The 13704-nt window shown below is 41.7% G+C and overlaps 1 protein-coding gene across 1 annotated transcript in view; it reads left to right on the top strand.

Annotated features, from left to right (window-relative positions):
* SLC4A10 (solute carrier family 4, sodium bicarbonate transporter, member 10) overlaps nucleotides 1-13704 on the top strand; it is a 158562-nt gene that overhangs the window by 89232 nt on the left and 55626 nt on the right. The window contains exons 9-12 of the mRNA XM_015408603.1: nucleotides 7963-8120; nucleotides 9212-9299; nucleotides 9828-9974; nucleotides 12377-12477. Of these exons, the coding sequence (XP_015264089.1) occupies nucleotides 7963-8120; nucleotides 9212-9299; nucleotides 9828-9974; nucleotides 12377-12477 (494 nt within the window). The remainder of the gene's footprint in view (nucleotides 1-7962; nucleotides 8121-9211; nucleotides 9300-9827; nucleotides 9975-12376; nucleotides 12478-13704) is intronic.

Raw genomic sequence — 13704 nt, 5'->3', positions numbered from 1 at the left:
ATACCTGACTTTCACAAGCTTTCCACACCTACCACTATTACTTCCCTGTGTTACATAGAAATGGTCTCTAAGAACAAGAAAATTGTCAAGGTGTCCATCATGATGACTAAATTTGGGGAGAAGGATCAATGCTTGGCATTGTTGGGTTAGTTTCACTTTCTGGCCATAGGTGGAAGATGTTTGTTAGGTTCCTTTCTCCTTCATATCAAAAGCAGGCATAGCTAAAGACAGTAGAAATTAGCATACAGACCCCTCCCCTCACAGGTCCATGGACACGTGATGTCTTCCTGTCCTGATTTTCTGTTTGATCCTCACATATGACTGCAACAGTTGCCTAGGTGATGTGGTAGGTTTGCCAGCCCCCAGATGGGGGTGGGAGATACCCTGCTTTTGTGGGCTTGGGCCCACCGCCAGCCAGCTGGCTGTCAAGGTAAACTCCACCCCCCAAAAGACATCCCTCAGTGACATCATCAGCATGATGATGTCACTTCCAAACCTGACATCATTGCGTCGGGGACAACGCTCTACTTTTTGGGCAAAACTCTATGGTTTGTAGCTATTTTACCATAGGGTTTTGCCCAAAAAGTAGAGTGTTACCTCGACATCACCGATGCATTGACATCACTTCCAGAAGTGATGCTACTGCATCAATGACATCCCTGCCCACCCCCAGAATGCCCCCCACCTGGCAACCCTATGGTGTGGTGATGGTGCAACACAGGTCTGTATTCTGCACAGAAACAACTGGGGTTGGATGTAGCTAGTTTTTCCGCAGGTATAAAAGGAGGAGTGAGTCTCCTTTAATCCACTGTGCAGAAAAGATCATGGGATATGTGTAGACAAAAGACACATGGGACAGGGAATGGAGTGGAATTGGGTGATGTTTAAAAAAAGTTGGCAAGTTTAAGCAAAAAAGTTGCCAGCCCCTGGACTAGAAGATCATTTTAAAAATGTAAATATTTTCACAAGTTGAATACTTTGCTAATATCCAGAACTACTGTGCTTTTACTCACATTGAAAACCAGGAAGGCTGTTATTCGAATGTGAAAGGAGCGGTGTGGGAGCAGTCTTTTATAAAATACATCCCAACATGGCTTCCTTTCCAGCAGAACATGAGGCTTCAATTATACTGTCTTTCAATTTTTTTTTAATCACTCTACATCCTTTCCAAACATGTACATATGCTCGACTCCATCTGTGGTATACCCCTCACTAAAAAGCACTGTTGCATTTCAAGCTATCAGCGATAATCCCTTGGTATTGGATCAATATGTAAAGTTAAAAAATTATTTTTCCATAAGGAATGTGTACGTAAAATGGCAAAACAGTGAAAACGAGGCTTTTGTTCGGTTTAAGTTTGGGAGACGTTTAAAGTTTTGAGATGCGTTTCATGAAACTGACAATTGCATTATGCTTGAATTCTGACCGTGTGCCAGAGCCATTTGCAAGAAAACAACTTTGTAAATACCATCAAAGACTACACACACTGGTACTGACAGATGGCTGTAAGATAGACACGAAAATGGTCACTTTAACAGTTTATGTTGGATTTGGTCACTGTTTTTATGTTTAGATTGGTAATAGGAAAGCAAGTTGGGGGGAGTGAAATCCTGCAATTTGAAATTCCAAACTATGAAACTGTGATCTCTATTTAAACATGAGGTTATGCAAATCACTGTGTTTTTCTCTTATTTTTAAAGGTACAATAGGCAGAATGTGAATAAAATATGTTTATGAATATTAGACAGCTGCCATTGTGACTTAAATGTTGCTATGAAGCTAATGAGTTGGGTCCAGTGCACCATTTCCTTGGGTGCAAGGACTTCGGTCCACAGAACATGGCTTCCATGGCTCCCCTCCCCCTTCCACAGTAGCACAAAATACCCCAGAAATCTCCCCCAGAAGCAGGATTTCAGTTTGCCAGGAGAGAGCGAAACTACAAAAATAATGGTCAGTGGGTGGAAGCCCTTGCACCTATGGAAACACTGCACTGGATCCAGCCCAGTACATATAACTCTCTCTCTATATATATAACTCTATATATATGTGTGTGTGTGTGTATGTGTCTATATATGTGTGTGTGTGTGTATGTATGTATATATGTATATATATGTATGTATATATGTACGTATATAATATTGTCCTTTTCAGATATTAGAATCAGGCATACCAGGAGCCTACCAACCCCATTTAATGTGTGCATGAGCTATGTGTGATTTTCCCAGTACACATAGTCACCATGTTGTGTGAATAGGGGCAGCACCATATTGGCCATGCAGGTACAGCTTTGGTACAAATGAAGAGACTACTGAATTTTTTTTAGAATTCACTTTCGCACACACTGAGGCTGTATTTGCATACGCTCCTGTTATATATAATTGATGATAGCCTCTTGGTATACATCTGAAAAGTACACAAATATATATTATACTATGGCACTTATTTTAATCCATACACCAAAACAGAATAGGAATCAGTGAAGTCTTATCAGGGTTGGAGAGAGGCGCTAAATGATGTAATAAGCTTCATTGGGTTCCCACTGGTGAGAAAAGCAAGCTATCAATATATAAATAAATAAATCCCCCTCCCCACAAGACCCCATTCAATTCGGGATTCTGTTAGCATTTTTTAAATGCTCAGGGAATCTGGGCTCTCCCAGTGCTTCATCTTTAATTCTTTTACAATCTGAATGAAGAGAGGTAGCTATTTGAGAATAAAGGTTAAATTCACAATTACCGTTGGAAATGTATACTCAACAGTGTGGCCATAACATTATGGATATTTCTTGTAACTACTTAACCGGATGATACCCTTGATAGAACATTATGGCTTAATTTAAGGACCTTTTAAAAATAATTTGTTTTACAGTCTAATGCTAGCTCGTTAAAAAAAATTATAATATGTGAGGAGTTGAAGTTTAGATCACCTAAACATTTAAGGCTGCACAAGACTGACGTTGGTTCCCAGTTCCTTATTCACATTTCTGAATTTCTTATTTGTGAAGCCAATCACAAATATTGAGGATAATTTGAAAGCTCTGAATCCCCAAATAAAGATTAGACCACCAAATTATATGCTGATACTGAACTGGGAACCAACTTCAGCCTTCTTATGGCTGCCAAGAGGACAAAAACCAGGAGGTGAGGGCCATTGCTCTAGAGTGTCATCTCTCTTGTCGCCCCAGGAGCACAGGGGGGAGGGGGGCAGGCGAGGCAATGAACCATCAGTACACTTGATTTGGGTGAAACAGGTCACAGCTTTATTGGCTTCACCGCAGAAGTATTGGTGCTGCATGGGGATGGACTCTGAATTGGGCAACCCACCTGGCTCCCAATGAACCCTGCACTCCAGCCCCCCTGCCAGGTTGCATCCAAGGAGTGGCAAAGCTGCCCCATGGGAGCCACATGGGCACTGGCTGCCATGTGGTTCCCCTGCCACTCAGTGGTCAGAGCCCCACTGACAGCCCCCAAGCTGGGCATGCTAATCTGTTGGCTCACTCAGACCCCTGATGGGGGTCCCTATCACCATGGGGTATGGGCATGCAGGCCAATGTTCCCTCTAAGCTGTGGAGTCTTGTGAGCAAAAATTCTACTCTGTGAGCTACTGGCATGGAATTTGTGAGTGAGCGATTTGGCTACTGCATAAATTAGTTGGCCCTGGAGTCATCCTTCCTGAGCGAAGACAAAAATTTGTGAGCTGTAGGCTGAAAAACTATGAGCTAGCTCACACTCACTCAGCTTAGAGGGAACACTGGTAGGCACTGCCTCCTTAGCCAAAGAATCTGTCCCAGTGTTCCAACCGTCCAAAGCTGTGATGATAAGAAAACATCATACTTGACCCCATGACAACCAAAGTGCAGGGAGGATGGGAGGGAAAAAAGGACCCACTGAACTGAGGCTATGGCCTGGGAAACTGCCAATTACATAGGGGGTGGGCAGGCAGAGAGAGCTCACTGACCCACCCCCAGCCCAGCCCCAGATGCATGTCCGGCCCACTGGGGCCAACTGCTGTCACCAGGCCCCACCCACAACCCAGCCATGTCAGGTGTCAGGCACAATCGCCGACTTCGCTGCTCCCTCCCCCCAGCCCCAGAGTCCACAAAGCGGGGTCAGGGGTACATCCCGGCCACGTCTCCTCTTTACAACTGCCAGTTTGCTAGCTTCGCAGTTCATAATTAGGGGAGAAATTTCCCTTTGCTCAGTACAAAAGTCTGGCTTCCGCCGCTCCCACTGTCCTTTTGATGGCCCAGAATTTGAATTTGATAGTGAATTACTTTTCTTTTTTCTGTTATTTGTTGTTCTTTCTTCTCTCAGACTGCTAAAGCAGCTCCTCTCAGTCTCCGCATAGTTACAGAATTGCTTTCCTAGTTACTGTTCTGGGATCAAGAGGTTTTCCTGGGCTTTTGAGGTTCTCAGTTTGACCACTCTTTAGAATGTGCTAATTAGAGTGCTCTGTTTACTGTTTATCTTCTTAGGACGCACAGGTAGAAAGTGCTCCTTCAGGCTTGATTCTAAAGGCTTTGTGGTGAGAAGAAAAGTCTATAATTGACAACCTAGTTATCTACTGAGAGCCAGGCTTCGGGTTCCTCTAACCACAAGAGAGCAGCCCAGTTCTGCCTATTGGAATTTTTAAATACTTCTCCGCTGGTAGACAGAGTAAGCTGCATGGGACTGCATCCAAACATGCAGAATAAGATGTACAGCTGGCTGGGTTTTTTATCCAGTTTTCTGGAGGGAGGGGAGAGAAAACATGAGGAATTAACCATTGCCATTCCTTCTCTATTTGTTGGCCCGCAGTTTCCTCCAGTGCTCTCTGATTCTCGGTAGGAAAGTCTTTGGAATTTTTAACCAGAAGCCCAGTTTCATTCCAAATTCCCACATATAACACTACTGCAGAAGCAAGACTCTAACCCCTTTTACAATATCGTCTATAGGGGTGTTAACCATTTTTATTGATTGTAGCTTTTGTATTTAGTTTAATACATTGCCACATCATATATCAGACGTACACTCTTATAAATTATTATTAATTTCATTGGGTCTTCCAATAAATGGCCACGGTCCAAGAGAAAGTTAAGTATACTTAAGTCCATTGATTTGAATGAACTTGTTTGCCTATCTCTGTGTTATATTGTGGCCAAGGCTGAGAGGTCCCTGATAACAGCTATGTGTGTGCTGTAGGAGAAAGTAAGAACATAAGAACTGGATCAGCCCACTGGACCATCTAGTTCACCATTGTGTTTCGCACAGTGGCCTACCATTTGTCCTGTAGGGCCAACTAGAAAGGCAAATGGATGAAGGCCTTCCCCTGATGTTGCCTCCTGTCACTGGTATTCAGGTGTCTGCTCCTTCTAAATTTGGAGATTCTGTTTAATAACTTTGGCTAGTAGCCATTAATGGACTGTCCTCCACAAATCTGCCTTTTAAAGCCATGTGTGCTCATGGCCATCCCTATACCTACTGGCAGTGAATCCCATAATTCAGTTACTGATTGAGCAAAGATGTGTTTCCATATGTCTGTCCTAAACGTATTGCCCAACTTCCTTGGGTGCCTCTGAGTTCTAGTCTCATGGGAGAGGGAGACAAAACTTTCCGTACCCACTTTCTCTACTCCATGCATAATAGATTTATTTATTGTTATTGTTACGGTCTTAAGACCAACATACAGAGTAAACATAATATGTGAGGAAGAGAAGGGGAAAAAACAGTCATAATATACAAAAATAGAAATCTAAATTTAAGAACTTTTAAAATGCGATTCCCGCAATCTAAGAATTAATGCACAAAACTCAGCGACTGAATGTGTAATCTCTACATTCTTATCTGATAGGATCCAGTGAAGCCTTGCTTTGTTTGTATTAATGTGCCCAGGTGTCCTATCAACTAATGGGGTAATAATTTTAAGACGAGCCTCCCTGTAAAATGGACAGCTGAAGAACATATGCTCTACCGATTCAACCTCGCTTAAAAGGCATCGGCATAGCCTTTCAGAGTAGGGGTTTTTGTTGTACCTGCCTTGAATAACCGCAGATGGAAGGGCAGAACATCTGGCTAGAGCAAATGCCCTTCTAGAATTTTTTCCTGCCACTGAAGTCAAATATATTGCCGGCTCAGTGGTGCTTTTGATATTTAACAACACCTCGAGTTTGGAAGCGTTAGAGATGTCAGATTGTCGCTCAATATCCTCAACTCTTTATTTAATTAGCCCTTTGGCTTGTTCAAATCCATAGGATAAGAGTAGCTGAGGTGAGAAGCCAATTCTATGAATATGATAATGAACCACCCTGACCCAACTGGATTGGAAATCATCCGGGAATATCAGGGGAAGCGAGCCTTGTGGATTGAAATGACCTTTCAGCCACATATAGAGGGATAGAATACATACCCTAGCTTCAATTCTAAGATTCCCAGACTCTAGACGTGTCCAAGCATTGGATACACAGTTAGAAACTTGCAGAACAGCTCTTAAAAATTTGGACTGAACTCTTTCTTGTGACATAAAGCATGAGGAAGGCGGTCCTAAGAATGTTCCATAGAGCAGTTGTGCCAATGTTTTGGCCTTATATAACTTCAGGGCTGCAGGAACAAAGTGTCCACCATGAGTTCGAAAAAATTTCAGTATGACATTTGCGGATCTTTCCTGTAGATTGGCAACATATTTGCTGTGCTTAACCCTAGAACCGGAGGCCTGTAAAACTACGCCCAGGTATTATACATAATAGATTAGGCTACATTACAGATTCTTAATGCAAAAGGGTAACTAAATCCTTTCTATTGCACAATTAGACAAACACTAATGATTAACATTAATTATCAACTGATTAACTCATTAATCAAGTAATTAGTCCATTAAACTTACATTTACATGCCTTTATAAAGATCTTGAGTGATGGTAATCTCTTGATGTTCTTAAATGATAAGATTACCTTTTGCTTATGCTTTAATGAGACAACACTGAACACATTTAATATGTCAAATGTTTTAATGTCAGCAGTGGTTTTACTGTGTTAGATTCATGAGATTTCAAAGACATGAAGCTAATTGTGCCATGTTTTGCCACAATTTTAAAAATGATACTCATGCATAAATCCCAATGAAATAAATGGGCCCCTCATGATGTATTTGTCAGTCTCTGTGGGATTTAAGCATGACTAAGAGTCTCATGGGGAGGGAAGACAGAATGGTAGCCTGATCTCATTAGATCTTGGAAGGTAAGAAGGATCAGTGCTTGGAAGGGAGACCACCAAGGAGGAGTTACCAGAAGGGTGGTCATCCAGCCACACCCTCCTTTTGCTTGTTATTCTGTTTACCTTGTTTGTTGTCAAAACCCAGGGCTTTTTTGGGAGCAGGAACTCCTTTGCACGTTAGGCCACAAACCCCTAATGTAGCCAATCCTAATGAGTTTCTGCTGTTGGGTGTGGCCTATTATGCTAATGAGTTCCTGCTGGGCGTGGTCAACTTGGGAGCCAGCTGGAACTCCGTTCCTGTGCGTTCCTGCCCAAAATTAGCCCTGGATGACTTTCAGGCATGCTCCCTTGTTTGACATTGGCAGTCAGGAGACAGAATAGGCGGAGTATTGGGTAGCCTTCAGAAGGTATCAGTGTGGCTGTGATGCTATGACAAGTTTATTTGTTTTCTATTCCTGCGCTTAAGCAAAGAAACTTTTTGAAGCGCATTTCAAACAACTAGTAATGATTAACTGGTAGCTTGGAAAGTCGATGATTCAATTGATTAATCACATCCATGAATTGTTGAGAACTTGCACACTGAACTGCATATGAACTATGTTCATGCAACACGCACAGCCAAATTCGTAGTTGCTTGATGGTCGAAGATGCATGACGTAAAGATACCGTGTCAGCCTAGTTAAATACAAAAATGTTATGTGTCTTAGAGTCTCTTGTTCTTTCCCATGCACTCTTTTTCCGATGTGATTTTTCCTTTCCTTGCTTTGATTGCTCAGGTGGACCTGCATTTCATGAAAAAGATTCCTCCTGGAGCTGAAGCCTCCAACATTTTGGTCGGGGAGCTGGAATTCTTGGACCGGGCTGTTGTTGCTTTTGTAAGACTGTCCCCCGCGGTACTGCTTTCCGGACTAGCAGAAGTTCCAATCCCAACAAGGTAATTTGTGATGAAGGCTGAAAAAATAATGTATAAAATATCAGTTGCAATGTAAAGAATCTAAATGAACCAGTTCCTAATGGCATTTTGAAGCATGCACGTTTGTATTGTGACACAGGTTTCCATGGAACAATCATTTGCTCAGTGTTAAGGTGCCACCAGGCTCCTCTTTGCTTGCTTGTTTGTTTGTCTTGGTGAAACTGACTCACATAGCTACTTCGCTGTCATTTGTGAGACTCTGTAATGCAGATTCAAACTTTTTGAGCAGGGGTCTGCAGCCTGCCTCCAGAGCAAAATTTGGCTCAGCCCTGACTTGGACAGCCCAGGCTAGCCTGATCTCATCAGATCTTGGAAGCGAAGTAGGGTTGGTCCTGGTTAATACTTGGATGGGAGACCACCAAGGAAGTCCAGGGTTGGCAGGCAGCACAGAGACAGGCAATGGCAAACCACCTCTGAATGTCTCTTGCTTTGAAAACCCTACAAGCTTGCTGTAGGTTGTCTGTGAATTGACAGCAATAAAAAAAAGACCTCAAAATGACGCTTTAAAAACAAAAATGAAATCTTTATGTTAAGGTGTACTGAAGGGGGAGATGGGATCTAGAATGATGAGAGTGTGAAAAGCAGAGCAAGCCAAGATTCCTCTGGGACTAAAGGGCTTCTTAGAGATGGTTTCCAGAAAGGGAAATGATAGAGGTGAACAGTTGCCAATAATCCAAGTGTGAACCATGTGCAGATTTAAGGCAGTTGTCTCAAATAATTGTGCAGGGTGCTGCTATTACTTATTGTGAGACCGTGTGTCTGTGCCACTTTCTAATAAAAGATTACAGTGACCAAAATTTAGGCAATGGGTACATTATAGATTATTAATCAATTTGTCAGTCACCAGTGATGTTGACTTGTATAATTTCAGTTGCACAAATGGACATTCTAATACTGGCTCTTTGTTGATCTCCTGCTCCAAATTATGATGTCGTTTGCCTCATTAATTACAAAAGGTTGCTCACCCTTGTTTTAGAGCTTGATTTGTCCATCTGTCTTGTTGTGTTGTATGAAGTGAATGGCCTCTGAATATTTTTCCCATTTATTTACAGATTTTTATTTATTCTCCTGGGACCACTAGGAAAAGGCCAGCAGTACCATGAGATTGGCAGGTCAATTGGAACATTAATGACGGATGAGGTATTTATCTTTAAAATGCAGTTTATTAAATCTTATTTGGAGGTAACATCTTTTAAATCCTTAGATTTGTTTTACCTCCGGATATATGTAATGTATAATGAATGTATTGCTGCACTCAAGAATGTAGCACTCATGAGTGTGTGTGACTACATGTAAGCTGAATGTAGCAGTGTGCGACTACATTCAGCTTACATCAAAATTGAAAACCAGTTTAAAGAAGGAAAGGGAAACAACTGCATACTGAAATAGATTTTACATATTGGGCTACCCTGAAAAATGGCACAGAAATGAATTGCATGTCTGGTTGAGGAGGAGTCATAAAGGCTTGCTCCCTATGGATTGGATCCAAACATATTTTCTGCTGGTGAAAAAGGGAAGGAGGGATTTGACCACCAAAGTACCTAAACTGGGGATCATGGGATTGGCATAGACAAAAGACATCTGGGATGGGGGTTGTAGGAAGGAGGTGAGATTGAGTGAAAAAGTTGGCTGGATCTAACCCTGAGTCTTTTATTCTGTCGCTGGCAGGTGTTTCATGATGTTGCATATAAAGCTAAAGACCGTAACGACTTGGTTGCTGGGATTGATGAATTTCTCGATCAGGTGACTGTTCTCCCTCCTGGAGAATGGGACCCAACAATTCGTATAGAACCACCCAAAAATGTTCCTTCTCAGGTATGTACTTTATTTTACATTAATCAAAAAGAAAATATTTTGGAAATGTGAAGGTGAAGATTGCCTACTATGTTTGTTTACATATATCATCTACTGATCTTAAATAAGAATTATAGGAAAGGTGACTCCAGTTTTAAATAGTACTTTGTTGTCTGCTTATTTTTGAGGAATTCTGTATTCTTGTTGCTTACTATGGCTTGGATCCACCAGAGAACTTCTGCCAATGGAAGATATTTCTCACCTCCCCCACTATGGCCCCAAATGCCCCCCAGAATACTGTTGTAGGGAACAGAGGGACCTCTGAGAACAGCGTGAGGTAGGAGGCAGAGGTATGTAGCAGGAAGGGGGAGTTGGTGAAAATCATCCCTGCCTTCCATCTATGGAAGTCTTCCAGTGGATCCAACCATTTATTAAATGCAAAAAACATCCTATCCTACGTCGAGGTATGTGTCTGTGTTTTCGTTTATTAAAGTAAAAATGGCATAATCATACTTGACCACTCCATGGCAGCAAAATAAGTAGTGATTTAATGGCATTTGTATTTTATTGACCATAATTGTGACTGTATAATGATAAATACTCAGCATACCAGTTTTCAGAATATCATCCCTAACATGACTATTGTCGTATTTCCTGAACAAAGAGCTGTTGGATGACAACAGGGCTAATTATGAACTGCTGTCAATAAAATAAAATATTTTTTTAAAGACATCACAGTTTTTTCGATGAAAAATATAACTTATCAGAATGCAAAAATTATCAGTGAGCATAAATCAGAGTCAATACAGTGACTAAGTGGGAGCAGATGGAGATGGATTGATTAAATGGTGCCATCAATTGTCATTGTTGATACACTAATTGATATTATTGTTGTTGGGTTTTAATTAATTGTTATATTATTATATTATTATTGTTATATTATTTTTTAAATAATGGATTATGTTATTTATTGTATCACTGTAACCTGCCCTGAGCTTGCCTGTGGGGAAGGGTGGGCTAGAAGTCAAATAAAGATAAAGATAATTAGGTGCTACCATGGTATTTTAATAATAGCAATGTTTGTAAAGTGAAGGCCCATCCTCATCCTCTCTCTTCTGTGAATCACCATTTTGCTGGTCATTTGTAATCTCCCAATTGACTTGCCCTTTTTGGCAATTTATTGGTATCTGTAGCAATTACTCCCATAGCCGTGTTAGTCTGTCTGTAACAGTAGAAAAGAGCCCTATAGCACCTTAAAGACTAACAAAATTTGTGGCAGGATATGAGCTTTTGTGAGTCACTGCTCACTTCAGATACAGCTAGAATGTGTGTCCATCTGTCCTTACTTCTTGGAGAGTGGAGTGATTTTAGATGCCAAGTGACAATAGCAGGTAAATGACAACAGCAGGCTTGATTGGATTCAGTTGCTGACCTAAGAGTAGCCATTCTCTTACAAAAGAATTTCAAAGGGAGATTAGAAAGAGAGACTGCTGAATTACAACAGATAATAAAGCTCAAGACAATGCATCCTCCTGGACTGAATCAAGACCTAGGTTTCCTGTCTTATTACCAATGCTAATTTCTCCACCCCTGTTAGCCCTCTGCATATCACGCCTAATCCAATCAAGCTTGCTATTGTAATTTGCCTGCTGTTGTCATTCGACATCTGAAATCATTCCACTCTCCAAGAAATAAGGACAGATGGACTCACATTCTAGCTATATATGAAAAAGTGAGCACTGATGCATGAAAGCTCATACCCTGCCACAAATGTTGTTAGTTTTAAATTACTCTCATGGAAGAATACTGTTGGCTGGAAAAAAATTTTTTAATAAATCCTGCTAGCATTTCTAGTGATGCTTCCAGGAGTCAACAACAAGTTATGCTTTCTCTTATTTAATTTTTTAGATATTGGTGCCCCACTTTTCTCCCCAGAGGGGGTCCCAAAGCAGCTTCCAACATTGTTTTCCCCTCCTCCCTATTTTCATCCTTACAACAACAACCCCCGTTAAGCAACTCAGGGCAAGGGGTGTGACAGGCCCACGGGCACCGACCACACCTGCATGGCGTGGTGGAGATTCAAACCTGAGTTTCCCAGATCCTGGTCTGACACTCTAACCATGATATACCACACTGGCATTCTCTGTTATAGGGCTGAAGCGAAAGCCTACCAGGTCATTGTTAATGGATAAAGAGGCTCCTGTCTTTGCTGTTCTGAAACTGTTTCTGTCAGTTTGTGGCTGGCCTGTCCAGATGCTAACTGTCATTACAAGTTAGAGGCTGTTGTGTGATTTCTGTTACTTGTGCAGGAAAACTGCAAAGGGGCACTGAAAGCATGAATAACTGGCTAACTGACCATAGCAGTTTCTTGGCAGCCCATAATTTGGAATGAAAAAAGAAAACCACATCTTTCTTCTATGCAGGAGAAACGTAAGATTCCAGGCGTGCCAAATGGAACCGCAGCTCATGGGGACGCAGAGCCACTTGGGGGGCACTCCGGTCCAGAATTACAGCGTACCGGAAGGTTAGTAATATATTCTACATATTGTTTGTATATGAATAATTATGCAGGCATTGTGGCTCTTTTTAAGTATCATTACTCATACTATGTATGCTGGTGTGTATACATGGAATTCTCAGTTGAAAAGAGCTGAGAGCTTATATCTCTGCATGCAAATCCCACTCCATTGGAATGAACAGGCTTTCCCCATTCATTTCAATAGAGAGTTTTTATCTGTACAAAAAAGGGCATGAATCTGGAGATTGGCTTCCTCCCTTGAAATGAATATCCCATTCTTTGCACTGCTGCATGATTCCATCAGCAGCACCTCGGTTTGTAAGAAGTAGCTGACACGGGATGCCTGGCTTTAACATAGGAATGTAAAGGTAAAGGTAAAGGTTCCCTTGCACGAAAGCAAGTCGAATCCAACTCTAGGGTTGTGGTGCTCATCTCCGTTTCAAAGCCAAAGAGCCAGAGCTGTCCGAAGAGGTTTCCGTGGTCATGTGGCCGGCATGACTAAACACCAAGGCGCAAGGAACGCTGTTACCTTCCCACCGAAGTGGTACCTGTTTATCTACTTGCAATTTCTTGCTTTCGAACTGCTAGGTTGGCAGGAGCTGGAACTAGAGATGGGAGCTCACTCCGTCATGTGGCATCCGGGTCTCGAACTGCTGGACTACTGACCTTTCACAGCCTGCAGTTCAGCGTCTTAACCACTTGAGCCACCGCAGCTCCTACAGGAATGTACCAGTGCTTATTCTACTGTTATTCATGGCCAGGCATTCTGATAACCTCCTATTATCAAGAAGTGGGGGCCAGAAAAGTTTATAATGGTAATATTTGCACATGCTTTCAGATGGCTATGTACCATATTGTTGTTGTTTTTTAAAAAACGAATCTTTGGAGAACATATTCATTTCCTTAAATAAGAAACAAATAAAATGTTAACACGATTATTCAGTTTAGAAACCATTAAACCATTCACCAGATATAGAAATGACATGCATATACATCATGCACTTATTTAATACGAATTCAAATAAAGAATGATTTCAGATATTTGCCTTTTGTAATGTTGCAACTGAGGTAATGAATGTGACATGTTACAAAACTTCACTGTCAGGGATTTGGGCATTCAGCTCAGCCGATGGTGAAAGCCTCTGACCCAGCCCCGTAGCTAACAACTTTTTGGTGGGGGGGCAGTGTTTTGCTTGTGGGGCCTGCCATTATATGTCTGTGTGGAGCTGCCAC

Source organism: Gekko japonicus, unplaced genomic scaffold, assembly GCF_001447785.1.
Source record: "Gekko japonicus isolate JY-2015 unplaced genomic scaffold, Gekko_japonicus_V1.1 scaffold1550, whole genome shotgun sequence".
Taxonomy (NCBI): Eukaryota; Metazoa; Chordata; class Lepidosauria; order Squamata; family Gekkonidae; genus Gekko; species Gekko japonicus.
Note: the sequence above shows the minus strand (reverse complement) of the source record. Positions and strands in the feature narration are given on the sequence as shown.